Genomic DNA, 18,855 nt, shown 5'->3' with positions numbered 1-18,855 from the left:
TCTAAAAATACATGAAATGCATTGCAAAAGAACTCTGATTTTTAAAATTTTTAATAGTATTTCTTCTTTGGTCCTATAGCACCTATATCTTGTCTTTCAACCACTACCAAACATCATCTGTGTGCAGAGAAATACGATAGAGACAAAGAAGCACAATGTCTATCCTCACATACCTTATAGCCTGGCTGATAGCAAAAGAACATCTAAAATGCAAGATATCAAAATAAGGGCCCTGCCCAGAATCCCCAGATAATCTGCTGCCAAAGCCTTTCCATCTGTTCTGTCAAATAATCCCAGCTCACAGACAGGAGATGGAAATCAACACCAATGGTGATTTTACCAGCGGTCTCTTGTCTTTGAGTTCAGAGACTATACCTGAGCTGTGGAGAACTACAATACATATAGTCTACAAGACAGAAACAGCCAATCAAAATAAAAATAGATTTTTAAAAATTTCACATGAACAGTCTAATACTCCCAACCTAAATAAAAGAAATCATAGCCATGCAAAGACTAATCACTGGACAACTCTAGAAATCAAGAAAGAAATCACAACACTAAACAAATCCTAGCCTTATCTGTGGAACAAAAACCATGGGCATACTAGCTCATGGAAATGAGTGGACTTCTAGTCAGGATCTTACAGATGTATGTAACAAAAAACCAGCCAGAATCCAGGCCAGGATGCTTTAAAGTGAAAATGGCCAAGGAATAAAATATCAAGAAGCTCCACAGACCTTTTACCAGTTACCTCCTAGGATCACTCCTCAGTTCTGAGCTGCTTTGTCAATTTACCACTTTCTAATCCTCAGGCCCCAGGTTTTGCCTTACTTCATGGTCCTTCCGTAACTTCCAAGAGCTGCTCTATATTATATAAATCCTCTCCAAAACACTGGCTTTAGACAAAGTCAGCCTTACCGGGCTTCCTTGGTATTTTGAAAGCATGCTTGCAGACACTACTGGAACAGATGGAAAGCAAAAAACAAAAGGAAAAAGAGTGACAGAAAAACCCAGATGCCAGGAAGTAGAGTAAGACTCAATCCTGACAAGTTTTTCTTTTTTTTTTTTTTTTTCCTGACAAGTTTTTCATTGTTATTATAGCTGATTCAAGTTTCTGAATACCTCTTCTTTCCGCATGAAGGCAGAATCACTCCCACCCCATTTCTCTAAGTCGTGTAAGGTCCTTCCTTCTCTGTGCAGTCTCCCCTTTCTTGACCAGAAAGCTGACCAATCACAGGCCTGAAGAAATAGTTTGGTCAATACATAGGGGTGTTTCCTCAGCAGGTGTCATGGGGATTAAAAGATGAAGCAGATGCTTTGGGTGCTTTGATGTAGAGTCAGTGGCTGGGATGTACTATGACAAGTCTGTGATTATACTGAGTAAGAAAAGAGAGGAGATGGGTGGAGTGATGGAGCTGTAGAAAATCCTTCTGGAGTCTAAGACAGTTAAATTTACCTATGTATCTTATTTTTTTTATATGGAATTTATTACATCAAGAGATGTTATCAGTAAGAAAATACAAAGAAATCACAAAAAGCTTAAGTCATAAGCAGCTAAATCACAGTAAATTTCTAAAGAAAACTATAACTTATTGCTAATATGCCCTCCCACACATTCCTGGATACATCTGGCAAAGAGAGGTTATTAGAATAGAGACAGGTTTCTCGAGAAGCAAGCCTGCTAGCTGGCCTGCCATACAGGCACCTCAAGTATCTGGAGGAATGTCAACTGGTTATGGAAACACCCTTGGCCCAACTCCAACAGTACTGTTTGCCCTGGACACCCAGCTTGACTCTCCCCTCATGACCATCACCCTGTCCTCACCTCACCCTAGAGTTACATACATCACCACTGCCAGAAAATGCCTTGGTTTAGACAATCAAGATCTTGCCATCCTCTAAACATATGATGAACAAGGGTGAAAGATCATTTTGAAGCAGGTGAGAAACGTGATCTATTCTTTACCTTCCTTCCTTTCCCTCCAAGTTCTCATTAGTTACTCACAACTACCTGATGTCCCAGAGATTACAAACAAAACATAATTTTTTGGACCAAATAAATACATGGTCATGCAAAAATGAAGGAGAATTGTTTCAACACAGAAAGCTTCCCTTTTCCACTCAATGCCAAGCTCATTCATGAATTTTACTGGAGAATTATATGGGCAGTACCTGACTCTGATCAGTCCAGATCGAGGGGAAATCTCATTTCTAAAAGAATTTCCAATCTGAGCAGCAGCAAAAGGCAACTTTCCTTGGTTGAATTCCAAAAGTCTCTTGAAATTCAGGAAAATCCCCTGTGCAGTTTCTGGTCTCAAGTACCTATAAATTTAAATAAATCAGACTGTTAGAAGGAAAGAAATTATGTTTTCCAAAAATCAGAAACTCTAGATACAAATCCTAAGAGTCCTAAATATACTAATTTCACACAAAACAGTACCTATACTTTCTAAAGAAAAGTTTTAAGAGTATTTTCCTTGGTAGCAAACATTCTCAAGCAAGTGTCAGAGCATGAATCAATCAACTGGTATGACAATACTACTATTTACTATTAGAAATGTCTTTTATTTCATCAGTCCAGTGAGTCAAAAGTCAAATACCACATCTCTCTTAATGTCGCTAAAACCTAATTTATCATTTACATGGAGGCAGACAATAATTCAGATTCTTCTGAAAATAAGACTCTAAATATATGCCTGTTAACCCACATATTAGAGAATAGGTGGGTGGCTACAAAGAAGCCAGTATAGGCTCACACTTAACATTAGAGCTCACTCATCACAATCATCACAACAGGCAAATTTCAACGTTTTCCTTATCATTTTCTCCTTTGGTAATTCTACATTTCCAGCCAGAGGCTTCTTCTTTTCTTCTCCATGTTTTTTTTTTTTTTTTTTTTTTTTTTTTTTATGATAGTCACAGAGAGAGAGAGAGAGAGGCAGAGACACAGGCGGAGGGAGAAGCAGGCTCCATGCACCAGGAGCCCAATGTGGGATTCAATCCCGGGTCTCCAGGATCGCGCCCTGGGCCAAAGGCAGGCGCCAAACCGCTGCGCCACCCAGGGATCCCTCTTCTCCATGTTTTAAAGATACAACCAAGCAAATAAAACATGATAACCATTGCCCTCTTCTCAATTTTACAGGAAATATTCTGTGCAAAAATATCAATTAGGAAAGCTTTCCCAATAGCCTACTTCAAAATATAGTTGTACCCTCTTCTCACTCTAACACACCAACTCCTCATTCTGGTGGCCCTTTCCAGATTTCATCCAAAAGAAGTATAACTACAGTTTATATACATTTTTTTTAAAAAAAAGCTGTGAGATTTTCAATTTTTATTTATTTATAAGTAGACTCTACACCCAACATGGGATTTGAACTCATGACCCTGAGATCAAGAGTCGTATGTGCTATCAATTAGCCAGGTACCCCTATGTGCATGATTTATAAGAAGAATGTATAAAATTATGTATTCTTTATTTTTCCATTTTTGAAATAATCACAAAAATTTCTCATATTTAACAGTTGCAGAGTATTCTACTAAAATGATCCACTTTACTATAACTTATTTACTCATCTCAAGTTTTTGGACAGATAGGTTATTTCTACTTTGAATCTATATAGTCTTGATAAACATAGCTTCCTTTCCTTTTGAATTATTTCCTTAGATAAATTTCCAGGAGTGGGATGATAGGTCAGAGGGTCTGGCCCACTTAATGACCTTCTGTATGTACTGCCAAAATGAAAGGCTTATCTTTGGACTCTTTCTATAAAATATCCCAAGTCAACACAGTGTGTGACTAAAATAATTCCAGTAATACATTCTGTCAAAATTTTTACCATTCTTTCATTTCTACTCCAGAAAACATGATCTATCTAGATTCATCTAACAAAAGCCTACCCCTACCCTCTATTACCCTACAATGAGACTGTAAGAAAAAGATCTCAAGTTATAAAGTGAAATACTTTGGCTAAGTTTGTTAACATGGAGAAGGAATCTGTAAATACACATTCTAGTTCTGGATCATACTGTAAACAGTTTAACAGCTTTCTTTACTGTTAAAACCACATCTTTTAAATAACAAGCTAAATCTAAGTTGTTCAAATATGGTAGACCACTAGTGAAATGCCTGTTTAAATTTAAATTTAATACATTTCAAAGTTGAGGTCCTCAGAAGTACTAACGCCATTTCAATGGCTCAACAGCCATATATGGCTAGTGGCTACCATACTGGACAGTACAGATCACAGAACATTTAAACCATTGCAGAAAATTCTATTGGACAGTGTTGATCTGTACTAAATGGTTTCTAAGTCTCCTTCAGCAATAAGTTCAATGACTTTCAAATCATTCTTCAACTATCTCTCCTGCCCTATACAGCTATCACAAGACATAATTATCACAGACCTGTTTATTTTGTGGCAAAAAAAAAAAAAATCACACACACACACACAAAAATTTCATTCAGAAATAATTAGAAGGAATGCATTTAAGAATATATGTCATTATTTCTCCTTACTATACTTATCTATACTTTCTATATATATATATAATTTTTCAAAAAATTTCCTTCACTGATTTGATGTTTACTTTTTATTACAAGCAATTTTAGTAATTTCATTACATAAAGAATAAGTGATACATACCCAGGCATGTTTCCTCCAGGCCCAATGAAGGTCTTGAACATTAAGTTAAAAGATACTGGAGGGGAGAGATCATTTCCAGTATTGGGGGATTTTACATTATAGTTCACAAAAAGATCCCCAAGTTCTTGCTGTCCATAGTTATCAAGCTAAAGGATAGGCAGAGAAAATAATGTAAAAGACAGGAAAAAACAGAGCATAAAAGTATTGTATATATAAAACCCATCCATCATTAAGTCACCCAAAGTAAGAACATCCAAGTTAATCTAACCTTCAAAAAACTCAAATTAAAACCATAAGCAGCTCACACACACTTTTCACTTATCAGTTTTACCATTTACCACTCTAGAGAAATGGAGTATCTTTCTGGGACTGACCTAAAACTCACATATTCATCATTTCACAAGAGAAGATAAAGAAAAATATCTTTGGTTCAATTATAATAGTTACTCATTGGCAGGAATCTGAAATCATATAAGTTTTCAAAGTTAAATTTTATGACTGTATATTTAAGAGTCAGGTACATACCTCTGTCTATTAATTAAATGTGCATGTACCTTTTCTTTCCCACTAAATATTAAGCTCTTAGAGGTAAAAATTATTTCCTATTCGTGTCTACTTATTCCAGTGTATTTCAATTTTTATACAATGGTAATCATCGTGAAACCCTCTAAAATGGTGCATGACCTCCAAGTCAAAAATTTCAAATGATTATGACAAACCATTTAATACTGAACAATATTTAAAAGTTAAAAAAAAAATCTCCTAATAGAAACAAAATCGATAAATCAACTCAAGACCATAAGAACTGAGGCTCTGGAGTCAGAAAAATGTGGATAAACTGCCCAACTCTACCATTTACAGATTGCGTGACTCAAGAGTAAATTCTTACCTAACTACTCTGAGCCTCAATTTGCGTATCTGTGAAATAGGGAAATAGAATCTACTTTACTATGAAGATTAACTACATAAAGTACTTAGCATAGGGCCTGGCACACAGCACATGCTATACCACTTACTAAGTGTTTTGCCAAAATATCTGATTGGGTCTCTAGGCCTGACTACCAAATTATAAGTAATGTAGACATAAAGCAAAATTTAGTGATGTAGAAACATCACTAAAATAATGCAGTCAGCTAAATCCAGATAGTAGAAAACATTAAAGAACAAATGTCTCAAAAAAAAAAAAAGAACAAATGTCTCAACTTCAAAAAATAATTTTTTAAATGAAAATGAAGGAAAATTAGAGATGAAGAACCTACAGATTGCAAGAGATTTAAGAATTATACCAACCACTCATAAAGTATGGACTTAATGTGGATCCCAAGTCAAACAGAAAAAAACTGGTTAACATTTGAGAAAATGTAATACAATGATGTTATAGATGTACTTCAAAATAATCCTGGAGAAGATGACAGGAAAGCAGGGAAGGATTCAACAAAATCTGATAAAACTGTAACAGGTTCATGAGTATGTAAGTATTTAATAAACTATTTTCTATTTGTATATGTTTTGAATTTGTCATAACAAAAAGTTTAAAAAATGACTTAATAACTGGTACATGCAGAGATGGGTCAGCACAAATGGACAGAGAAGAAAAACAGTTCTGAGCTGCTGAATCCACTTACAGGAATAAAGCTCTTCCTACCAGAGGGTGAATCAGTGCCTTTTAAGGAAACCATCATGCTGCATAAAGCTGAAAAGGAATCACAGGCACTAACAGGTGGAGAAAACACTATCATTTGATCAAGCAAACAGATGGGCCTTTGGCCATAAATCCACCAGGGCCATTACTGAGTACTAGACCACAGTCTCCAAATTTTCAATAAAAGTTAGTTACATTGACAGCTTGTACGTACATCTGATATGGCAAATCAAGAAACAGATTGCTCTCTCGGGCACCTGGGTGTCTCAGTTGGTTAAGCATCTGACTCTTGATTTCAGATCAGGTCATGATCTCAGGGTCATGAGATTGAGCCCTACTTTGGGCTCCTACATTGGGCTACACACTGGGTGTGGAGCCTACTTAAGAGTCTCTCTCCCTTTCCTTTTGCACCTTTCCACACCAGCACATGTGCATTTTCTCTAAAAAAAATCAAAACCAAAAAACAGATTGTTCTCCTAAGACCATGGATGTGTGAATGAGACAGTGTTCAAACTATAAATGGCTTAATAAACCAGCTAATTACTTCCTGCTCTGACAACTGACTCAAAAATAAATGAAACTGTTAAGATCAAAAACACATATGCACAAAATCTTAGTAAGTCTAACATTCTAAATGGGAAACAGTAATTTAGGGGTAATTAGCAGGGCTTTTCATTTCTTCTTTCTAATAAAGGTCATGCCTTTGGGAAAGAAAGGAAATGAGAAATGAATGTTCAGCTATAATGGTGTCAAAATCCAAGAATTAATTTACTAAACTATGAGCAACAATACTAAAGCAATGAGCTTCAAGCAAAAGAAAAATATACCTCACAAGACGAAGATAAATTGGGAGATGAGTCAACAGCCAAATTAAGAGTTTCTTTCAATTTAAATGAGGAAGGAGAAAATTTCTTAGCTACTGTTAGAAAGCCAGATATCACAGGGAGAAAAAAAATCAGCGTATTTTTAGAAAATAAGGCAGCAGTTGAAAAATACCCAATAAACTGTCATGAGAAAAAAAGCAGAGATAAGGATTCCTATATATAGCCTCACCTATTTATATACCAATATAAAGAAAATATTTATAAATACAGCACGGGTTTCTGTGTGTATGCATGTACATTTTTGCCCAAGTAAATAATATTTAAGAGGTGAGCCTTGGTGGACATGATCAAACATGGTGTTGAAGAAATGTACTTTGCCTTAAACGGATACATGAGGTGACAATATATATACATGGACCTGTGCATCTTCCTGGGGAAAAGAGGTGCAGTTTTCATAACATTCTTTTTTTTTTTAATTCATGAGAGACACAGAGAGAAAGAAAGAGAAAGAAAAAGAAAGAGAAAGAGAAAGAGAAAGAGAGAGAGAGAGAGAGAGAGAGAAAGAGAGAGAGAGAGAGAGACAGAGACAGAGACAGAGACAGAGACACAGGCAGTGGGAGAAGCAGGCTTCCTGCTAGGAGCCTGATGTAGACTCGATCCCGGATCCCAGGATCACGCCCTGAGCTGAAGGCAGGCGCTCAACTGCTGAGCCACCCAGGCATTCCTCATGATATTCTTAAAATGATATGTGACCCCAAAAAAGGATAAGAACTACTTCTGATATAGAGGGTATTCCTGCTCTTGGTAAAAATCAGAACATTATTTCTATGGTCTCTTTTAAGTCTTCCCTAAACTTTGCCAACTTAAACAGAAGTTAAAAAATTTTTAGTCTATAGGAAAAGCAGGGGGCCTGCTCATCATGTTCTAAGAATAATACCATGTAGCCAGGCTCAGTGCAACCAGAAGCAGACAAAGTGGCTGATGAGACAGTGCTCAAAAGAGATCTGCCCCAAAATCTCCACATCAAGACTGAACACTATTCATCACTAGTCATGCCTCTGGTTTTTACTATTAAATCCAGAAAATTGGTTTCCAAGGAGACAGAACAAATTTCATGCCTATTTACACTGAATTGCTAGTTTGGGGTAAAATAAAGTGTTAGTCACAAAAAGTAGAGAGAAAAGAAAACAAAAATTCAGAGAGAGACAGAAGGTAATTCCCCTTCCTTACAATCGTGGCCTGGGTCAGCACAATGTGGAATTCAACAGTCACTAAACACTGAAAGACAACACCTACCTGAGTTGCTATGATAACATCTCTAAAGTACTCACCTGAGCCAAGACACTTTCCATCTCTGATTTCTTCTCAGCAGAACACTTCTTATCAGACATCAATTTCTGTAAATGAGCTATAAGAACAGTGTTGGTACATGTCAATTTCAATCAATGGATAAAAGGACAATGTACTTTGAGTTTCAGTGCTGGAAAGGTAAGAAAATGAATACAAGGATAATGTTCTTACTTTATATAAATTCCATGGCTGATTTTACAGGGAGAATCGTGATGCTACCTTGATTCTTTTGCTAACTTAGAATTTCTAATTATCATATACTACTTTTTGTTAAATAAGGGACTTGGGTTGTATAGGCATACCTTGGAGATAGTGTGGGTTCAGTTCTAAACCACCACAATACAGCAAATATTTCAATAAAGCAAATCAAATGAACATTTTGGTTTCCCAGTGCATATAAAAGTTGTTTGCACCATACTGTACTCTGTTAAACATGCAATAGCATTATATCTTTAAAAAAGTATACTTTTATTAAAATATATATTACTAAAAAAAAAATGCTAACCATCACCTGAGCTTTCAATGAGTCCTAATCACTGAACACCATAACAAATATAATAATAAAGTTTGAAATATTGCAAGAATTACCGAAACATGAGAGAGACAAAGTGAGCAAAAGCTGTTGGAAAAATAGCACTGATAGACTTGCTTCACAAATTGACCTTTGATTTGTAAAACACATAGTATTGTAAAGCACAGTAAGTGGAGTGCAATATGAGGTCTGCTTGTATGTTTAATTACAATCTATGCACTTTACTCTGTGTTATGCCCAAAAAAAATTTTAATAGAAAAAATGAGTATACACGCTGCCAAAGCAAGCTCATAGAAAAAAATGAGAAAAGTTTAATCTAAACCCTTTGTTTTGATCATTTTTACTTGGAAGAACATTTATCTGAAGTGAAAAAAACCATACCTTTTAAAAGATGGTCAGCACGAAAACACTCTCCATTTTTTACGTCTTTCACCATGAAGTCTGCAAATTTGTCTACATGGCCAGAGGTCCTAAGTTAAATGCCAAGCCAATTGGTTATTTTCATACAAATTAATACATAGACTTTACCTCCTAAGACAATAGTATATCATGCTTAAATAGTATATCATGCATCTGTGTATATCAAAGATGGAAACTCCCATATATATATATATAGTGATACATCCATGGTAGATAATAATTTAGGCCAGAGAAAATTCTTCCTCAAATCTATCCCCACCCTTTCCCCAAGCTCTTCCTTTCCACAGGAAAAAGACTTCAACTGGATTACACTCTTTTACAAGCTGTCATAAAGTACGTGCTATCTTACAAAATCAATTAATTCAAGAGTTAAATCAATTAATTCATTACATAATGAATTAATTACTAATGCTTAGATCCCATTACTAGTGATCTAAGCAAAGGTCAAAATCATGGGGAACTTGACTAGGAAAGAATTCATGATAAATCTTAAGGAAAGCGTCTTCTGCCACTGAACACTATAGGGACACTGGCATTATCTCTTACACAGTTCCTATTAGTGGAGCAAGTAGCTAAGGAAAAGATTGTCTTGATCTTTTAGATCCATCATCAGGAATTCATCTTGTTTTTATTGGCTGAAATTACTGAGAGAGCCCAAAGGATCTAAACAGTGAAAATGGGCTCTTTACCAGGCAGCATTAAATGAAATGATGAGGAGCACCTGGGTGGCTCAATCAGTTAAGCGTCAGCCTTCAGCTCAGGCCATAATCTCAGGGTCCTGGGATCGAGCCAAGCATCAAGGTCCCTGCTCAGCAGGGAGTCTGCTTGTCCCTCTCCCTCTACCCTTCCTCCCCACTCATGAGCACACTTGTGGGCTCTGCCTGTCAAATAAATAAATAAAATCTTTTTAAAAATACAATGAAGTGATGAGAGATACAAAATGTAAGAATTCTTCTTCTTTCGTTTTATATTCTACAAATCCTGCCCTGATTTCAATGTTAGTAGGAATGACCTAAATTTCTGCACTAACACTTCAGCACAAATAGTAATTATAAGTGTATACACACCTTTGCCCAGAACTTCTAAAAACTTAGAGTAAGGAAATAATCACATATACACAAAATCCATCAGGATGTTCAATGGACTCAAACATCAGAAACAAATTTTTTTTTTTAAGATTTGAGAGTGAGCACACACATACATGAAAATGAGGGCGGGGCGGGGGTGGGGGGAGAGAGACACACCTCACACAGGCTCCCTGCTGAGCACAGAGCCTGCCGTGGGGCTCAATCCCAGGATCTTGAGATCATAACCTGAGCTGAAACTAAAGAGTTGGCCGCTTAACCAACTAAGCCACCCAGGTACCCAAGGAACAATTTAAATGCCTACAATATGGCACTAGCTAAAGAAACTATGGTATATCTATAAGAAAATATTATGCTGTCATTAAAAATGCTTTAGGAGAATATTAATATTTAATGATATAAGTAAATGTTCACCTATATTACATTAAAAAAGCAGTGTGCTAACACTGATGTATATACAAGGACTTACAAAGAAACACTGATGTATATACAAGGATTTACAAAGAAAGAAGACAATAAGGATAAACACAATAATTTTGACATGGCTGTCTATAAACATTAGGTGTATATTTTGTTTTTCTTTATGTTCTACATTTTTACAATGAATATGTTTGGTAATCAGAAGTTACTTAAATACACATATTAATGAATTTCAGCCGCCAAAGTAGAAATCTTACTTTAAAACTGGCTCAGGAGTGAGCATGGTACAATCAATCTCCAGGATCTGTTCCTCTTGGATAAAGTGCTGCCTCCAAGTCTGAATAATATTGTTCTTCAAAGCACATCCAACTGGCCCAAAATCATACAGACCACTAACACCTATAAAATATGAACAAGGAACTTTACCTTGTCACTGTCAGCAAATGAAAGCGAGGAGACATGAGAAACTGTAAAACTTCACATATTCCCTAAAAAGGTATTAAAGTCAATAATTCAAGCCCCTCAATATAGAAAAGCCTTACTTCCAGCTAGCTACAGAAGTAAAATTAAAAACTCTTGCTTCATTTACTATCTCCATATCAAGAATTTCAAGTAGGATTAGTAAAAAACTAAAGGGAAAAGATGTTCCTCCATATATGAGAAACAATGAAAAACAGACTACAGTTTTCTGCCATAGAACTAACTTGTTGCATCAGCTGATAACAATGATGAATTTTAGCACCCAATTCTCTAATTTATTCTTGGATATATGAGCCACTATATTTAAACCTCAAAAAGTTAAACATTTAGAGATCTGCTTAACCAGACTCGAATCAAGTTTCAATGGTAAAGTACTGAAAGTCTAACACCGGTATAGTGATCTCCACTGACTATGAAAGATACTATTGCACATTTAATCAGTGAATTATCTTTGCCTATACCTTCATACAGTGTTCAGAAGGATGCAGATTTACCTATATATCCATGAAGAATGTTTTCTCCTGACAGTTGTCATGAAGAATAACCTAGGGACCCTGGCTTATCACTGCCCTTGTGTGGAGAGGCACAGTACAGTAGTTCAGTGTTACAACGGCCCCTGACTGCTCCTAAGAAGAGTCTATCTGATAGGCACAGGGACATATTAAATGCTTACTACTTGGCCTCCTAACAATTCCCTACATCCTAATGGAAAAAAGCAGTCTTTGAGAATAAGTAGAGTAGAAAGAAATAAACAGATTTTACACCAAGTGGCCAATTTTAAACAAACAAGGGCAAAATACTCTGTTTTATGTGACCTGATACAATTAGGTATCAATTGAAAAGCCAAGTTTTTTTATTTAAGAATATTAAACCAACCAACAACACAACTGCTCTATCATTAATCCCCTACCTCCATAAATAGCAAAAGCTTGATCGTAGAAAAACCTCCTTTTCAGGGTATCTTCCATTTTTGCTCTGTCTACAATGTCATCTTTGGGTTGTAATGCTAGCTCCTGTAAGGGATTTTTAAATAGAAAACGTGTGATTAGGGATGAGAAGAAACATAAATTTATATATGTGAATTCCATTGATTCCGTAGCCAAATTCAATATAAAATTTAACAGACAAAATTTTGATAACTTTAAAAAATAAAATCCTTAGGGTTTTTTCCCCTTTTAATTGCAGAAAAGATACCATTAATTATTTAGGAATAGGAAGACTAAGCTTACTTAGATGCAGATACTGATAAGCAATATCTGAATTTTTAATGGATCACTGTAGTGAGACTTGGAACTCCAAACTATTTCAGTTTGGTGATGGGAGATTTATCGTTTGAAAGATTTGAGAAGAGGTATCAGATAGATACACCCTTTCCTTAAAAGAAAAAATATTTAATACATAACCATTATTTCCAAGCATAGAATTCATAAGGAAGGGCAAGAACAAAACAAAACGAAACAAAACGAAGAGCAAACACAATGCCTTCCAGGGAAATTCATGAAGTGTATCAAATCCAGGATTCTGGGGAGGGGTAGGTCAGAAGTCATAGAGGCTTCACAGACAACGTGATGTTGTAAGAGACGGTGTGAAAGCATGAGAAATCTGCCAGGTAGAGGAGGAGAAGCCATGCTGGATAAATAGAGATAAAGCAAATGATACTTGCTCAGAAACTTTTTTAGGTCTTTCCCACCTAAAGAGATTAAATAAAGATGAACAATCCTGTACCTATTTACATTCTCCTTTTAGGATCCCAAGACTCACCTTTGCTTCCAGAACCCTCTTCCGGGCTTTGAGCTCAGCTACAGCTCTGTCTACATCTACTTGGGGTGCTTTATCTTCTTTCAGTTTTCGTACAAGATCTCCCTAAGTCAACAAAGACAGTTTATATTCAGGATTGGTTTCAAAAGTCAAAAAAGTAATGAATGTGTTTTTAAGCATGTCTTTTTAAAAAGTATCTGTGTAAGAATGTTTATTATGTGAGATGTCATTATAAATAACTGAAGGTCTTTGCCCTTAGCATTTATAATCCAGCAAAATACACAAAGTATACAAATAACTATGTTCTAAGGGTGATTAGTACTAGTGTGCTTTTTTCTTTTTTCCTTTTGAGAGAGGAGACAGGTGGAAAAGGAGGAGAGGAAAGCATTGATAAAAACTATGAAACAAGGTTAGTACTGAGAACGCAACCAATAAATAAACGACTCTCCCAGGCGGCCCGGGTGGCTCAGCGGTTTAGCACTGCCTTCAGTCCAAGGCATGATCCTGGAAACCCCGGGATCGAGTCCCACTTCGGGCTCCCTGCATGGAGCCTGCTTCTGCCTCTGCCTGTGTCTCTGCCTCTCTCTCTCTCTGTCTCTCAGGAATAAATAAATAAAACCTTAAATAAATAAATCAATAAACAAACAAACAAACGACTCTCCCCTCTCCTGAATCTCTCTCTTACCTACAAAAACAACCCTTTTGGTTTCCCACCTACTTTGACCATTTCTTCTTAGTCACAACTGACTCAATTCCTCTGCTCTGTTCTTGGTAGAATTTTTCCTTGCTAATTACTCTAGAATACCGCATTCACTTCCAACAACCTACCACCTATATACTGATTCCCATACTCATGGTAATGTGGTGAAATAAGTAATCTGAAAAAGCAAACAAACAGAACATTACCTACATGACCTAGAAAACTTCAAGTCGAGAAATTAAAGTTGTCAAATTGATAGAGCCTTTGAGTTCCCAAAGGAAGTAACTGCCCTCTAGAGAAGCAGACCTTCCACACAGGCCTTTTAGGATTCCACAGATCAAGGTAACCAAAATAATAAGCATTCAATTCAAAATTTAAAAACCCATTGCAGAAAAAAGCCACTATAGGGGAGACTCACTGGAAATGACAACAGAATTAGACCCTCAAAAGTATTAAAATGATCAAATACAATTGTTAAATGCTCAGGACATTAAAAAAAAAAAAGTCAAAAACAGGAGCAAAGAACAGACTATAAGAAACAATCAGGAAACTTGCAAAAGAACTGCACAGGTTCAGGTCTAAAAGAGACAACAAAAGGGTGAGGAAGGGGCAAAATGGGTGAAAGGGAGTGGGAGACAGAGGCTTCTAGTTATGGAATGAATATGTCACAAGAAAAAAGAGCATAGAGAATACAATCAATTGTATTACAACAGCATTATATGGTGACAGATGGTAACTACACTTGCATAACGTATAAACTTGTCAAATTACTACTTTGTACACCTATATAACATGTGTGTCACCTACACGTCAAAATAAGTAAATAAATAAATAAGCAAAGAAAACGAATCACGTAGATCATCTAGAAATAAATCACTGAAATTAAGAACTCACTGGACAGGTTAAATAGGAGATCAAAGTTTAAGAGAGAATTAGTGATTTACAGTACAGATCTAAAGAAATTATCCATGCGTAATCCATTTAATGGAGCAGAGAGACAAAGATTTAAAAATACAAACAGGGCAATGAGACACAGAAAAAAGACAGTCTGACACTCATCCAACCAGAATTCTCAAAGAAAATAAAGAAAATCCATAAGAGGTTCTATTTGAAAAGATAATGAGGGATGCCTGGGTGGCTCAGCAGTTGAGCATCTGCCTTCAGCTCAGGGCGTGATCCTGGCATGATCCTGGAGTCCCGGGGATCAAGTCCCACATCAGGCCCCCTGCATGGAGCCTGCTTCTCCTCCCTCTGCCTAGGTCTCTGCCCCTCACTCTGTTGTCTCTCATGAACAAATAAAATCTTAAAAAAAAAAAAAAGAAAGATAATGACTATGAATTTTTCTATAATTGCTCAAACACTTGAATTCTCAGATTTAGGAAGCACCATAAAATCCAAACAATATACAAAACAAAAACCTACATCTAGACAAGTCTGTAAAACATTGTATTTATGAGGAATTAAAGACTTTTTAGAGGTTTTATGCCCTCTAGCTAATTGTGAAATCCTGAGCAAGCTGATACCTTTTTGAGCTTCTTTCCTCAACTGTTCAATACTCCCTGAACTGATGACAATACTCACTGAACTGTTATAAAGAGTGAATAAAACAATTTAAGTACGATATTTTTTTTAATTTTTTTAAATTTATTTATTTATGATAGTCACAGAGTGAGAGAGAGAGAGAGGCAGAGACATAGGCAGAGGGAGAAGCAGGCTCCATGCACCGGGAGCCCGACATGGGATTCGATCCCCGGTCTCCAGGATCGCGCCCTGGGCCAAAGGCAGGCGCTAAACCACTGCGCCACCCAGGGATCCCAAGTACGATATTTTTAATAGCACCTATCACTGAACTGTTATAAAGAGTGAATAAAACAATTTAAGTACGATATTTTAATAGCACCTAACCTTTATTAGACACAAAAAATTATAGTTATCGTGCTATAAAACACCCCAACTTTGAAGTGGCTGAGTTACTTTTCAAATACTTCAAATCCAACTAGTTTATAACTAAATTATTTTTCTCTGCCCTACACTTGTTCCTTCTTTTCCTTCTTTTAAGTATTGCCTTCCATTTGTTAACAACAACCAAATCTACCATTTCCCAAACAAGAAACATCAAGTTATCCTTCTTTATCTCCAATATCTGGTCATTTTCAAATTTCAATCTACTCTCTCCCTTTTATACCCCAAAATGAGATTGCTAAAACATTATAAGGTTCTCATCCAAAAGTGTCTATGCTAAGATACACCGCAACCTACTCTAATTCATGTCATTTCTCTCCCACCTTTGTAAATCTTTTCACAAGCACAAAACATTTCTAATTTTGTGACTGTTCCTACTCCCAAGCCTTCAATAATGTTTACTTTCAGGGTAGATATTTTGTATGAATTTCATTGTTGGAGAATAATGGGGAATTTCAAAATATCTGATGTAAAAGGGGACACTGCGTGTGTGAAATATTTGTTGACTGATATCACAACCTAAACCTAGCAAAGTACAAAGCACTTATGATGCAGTAAATATCTACTGACTTATTTCTTTACTCACTCAGTGGTTCTTTTCCTTTCCTCTACCTATCAGAACACCTATCTTACAAATGTTCACTAACAGAGCTTTTGATGAGGATAAGAACTCTGTGAGAGCCTTTGTTTTGAAAAGCAGCAAATGGTAGTTCTTTTTGAATGTCTGAAACAAGCAAGTAGTTCTGAATGTCTATCCTCCATGTGTCAAAGGTTAGCACTCCCACACACTTAATCTACCTTTTCTTTTGAAACTTCTAAGAGAACACTAGCAAGCAAAGCCACAAATAAAGGAAGGAAAATTTTTAAATAAATTCCCCTAAAACAATTTTTTGGGGGTCTTTTAAGGTTCCAGCACAGAATACATGCAACAAAGAAAGTGTAACTATTAAAAAAAAAAGAAAAAAGTACGAGTGAGGACTCCTACACTGAGTTAATCCTTTGTAAAACGCAGTAAAGAAAGGAAATAATAAAAAAAAGAAAAAAGAAAAAAAGAAAGGAAATAATCATGCTTATCCTAAATAATAGAATAATTAAACCATGATTTATAATGATCCAATCCTGAAAACAGAAGAATTGGAGGTGATCTAAACATGGAATACAGATAGAGTCCTATTTTCTAATTCTTTTTCTCCCTTCTCTGTTCACCACTCAATTATATTTTGGGTTGTGCTTGCATGCATGCATTGGGTGTGCTGAATGAAGGTGACATGAAATATCATGACTATCTCTAAACCACCCTTAAGATAAAGTTTAGTTCCTGGATAAATTCCTACCATAAAGACATATATTAGAACTAAGAGCCTGCAATCATTAAACAGAGTAGCTATTACATAAATCATTCCAAGGGATCTTTTTCACAGATCCTTCATATATATCATGGTACATATTCAGCCAGCCAAAAAAAACCAACAAGAAAACATTTCCTCACCTAGCTTTACTTACACATATGTAGGTAGAAAACTCTTGTTAAGATTGAGTTCATCTCAGATTCCCAAATGTTTTATAATCATTGGCAGAAACGTCATAAACTTTTCATTTTCCCTTTGTGGATTAAGCAAGAGCTTTAGTGGGCACTCTTAGTCTAGAAAATCAAAGCAGAGAAAAATCCAGGGCTCTTCACCCTAAGTCTTATTACTACTACAACGATGTGAGTTTCATCTGTCTTCCCAATCACAGCAAAAGAAAATTTGACACCCACCTACCACTATTCCTACCATTAGCGTGGAAGACAGTAAATCATTACAAAAGACCTCCCAAGAAAGCACCAAAAAGGCTTTTCTAGTATCCTATCTCACCAAATTCAGACATCAATCCTCCCCTACAGGTGCAGAATGTTATCAAACTGGCAATCACAAGAAAATGTGAGCTCCATGCCAGCAATGGTTTGGTAAAACTAGCATCCCAATAAACTACAATCATCTCAGAGCAATACCTAAGTTAGCAAGAACTTACTCACTATATGTACTGTTGGCAACATTCTCAGCACTTCACATGAACTATCTCATTTTAATGTTTTCCTGAACAGCTGAACATCAGCTAATAGATCCAAACTCTAGAAATACAACTACATTTTTTAAAAAGATTTATTTACTTATTTGAGAGAGAGAAAGAGAGAGCTGGGGAAGTGGGGCAGAGACAGAAGAGGGAAGGAGATAATCTTAAGCAGACTCCCCACTGAGCACGGAGCCTGACACAGGGCTTGATCCCAGGACCCTGAGATCATGAGCTGAAATCAAGAGTCAGACACTTAACCAACTGAGCCACCCTATAGCCTACACTTTTATAACTAGACACAGCAACACAAAAATATACAAAGGTATAAAGAGACCCAACCAGCAATTCTGCAAAAACGTTGATCTTGACAGTTTAAAAGAAAAAAAAAAAAAGGTTTACAACAGGTTAAAAAAAAACAAAAAGGTCCTTCTTGGCTGCTTTTCTCCATATTAATTACTATGGTAGAGCATCAAGCAATATCCACCAAAATCATTTGAGTGACCTCTTAATTCCAAGCAATGAAACTGAAACTATATCACCAAATCTCTACACCAGTTCCTCCCTAAATCTCCAGATCAAATGAAAGTCATCTCAATAGATCCTGTTTGTATTGAGACTTGAGATACATATTTCTTCAGCTACAGAATCTCACTTCCTGTTTAGACAAAGCTCAGGGTGGGGAAGCAATCTTGACAGGAAAGTGTGATCAACACAATTAAATGCTGAAGATAGGTAAAATGATGATCATTGAAAAGTACCTGTTAGGGTTCCAGACAAGGGCAGTAGTAGAGCCAAAGGCAGAGAGCAGTGGAAAAAATGAATGAATGAGAAATGAGAAAGTGGAGACAATGAGAGAATAGGAGAAAACACTGAGCTGTAAAGGGAAAAAACAGGCTGAGGGGAATGGGAGCTTGTGGGGGGCTGCATTCCAGACAAGGGCCCAAATCTGTCTTCATATAAATCAGATACTTCCATTCCTCT

The 18,855-nt window shown here is 36.2% G+C and overlaps 1 protein-coding gene across 1 annotated transcript in view; it reads right to left on the bottom strand.

Annotated features, from left to right (window-relative positions):
• The window catches only part of GARS1 (glycyl-tRNA synthetase 1), a 45,451-nt gene that overhangs the window by 21,196 nt on the left and 5,400 nt on the right, over positions 1-18,855 (bottom strand). The window contains exons 2-8 of the mRNA XM_041727903.1: positions 13,161-13,262; positions 12,310-12,412; positions 11,177-11,318; positions 9,376-9,464; positions 8,444-8,520; positions 4,647-4,792; positions 2,173-2,322 (exon numbers count right to left, since the gene is read on the bottom strand). Of these exons, the coding sequence (XP_041583837.1) occupies positions 2,173-2,322; positions 4,647-4,792; positions 8,444-8,520; positions 9,376-9,464; positions 11,177-11,318; positions 12,310-12,412; positions 13,161-13,262 (809 nt within the window). The remainder of the gene's footprint in view (positions 1-2,172; positions 2,323-4,646; positions 4,793-8,443; positions 8,521-9,375; positions 9,465-11,176; positions 11,319-12,309; positions 12,413-13,160; positions 13,263-18,855) is intronic.

The sequence above is a fragment of the Vulpes lagopus genome, chromosome 13 (assembly GCF_018345385.1).
Source record: "Vulpes lagopus strain Blue_001 chromosome 13, ASM1834538v1, whole genome shotgun sequence".
NCBI lineage: Eukaryota > Metazoa > Chordata > Mammalia > Carnivora > Canidae > Vulpes > Vulpes lagopus.
Note: the sequence above shows the minus strand (reverse complement) of the source record. Positions and strands in the feature narration are given on the sequence as shown.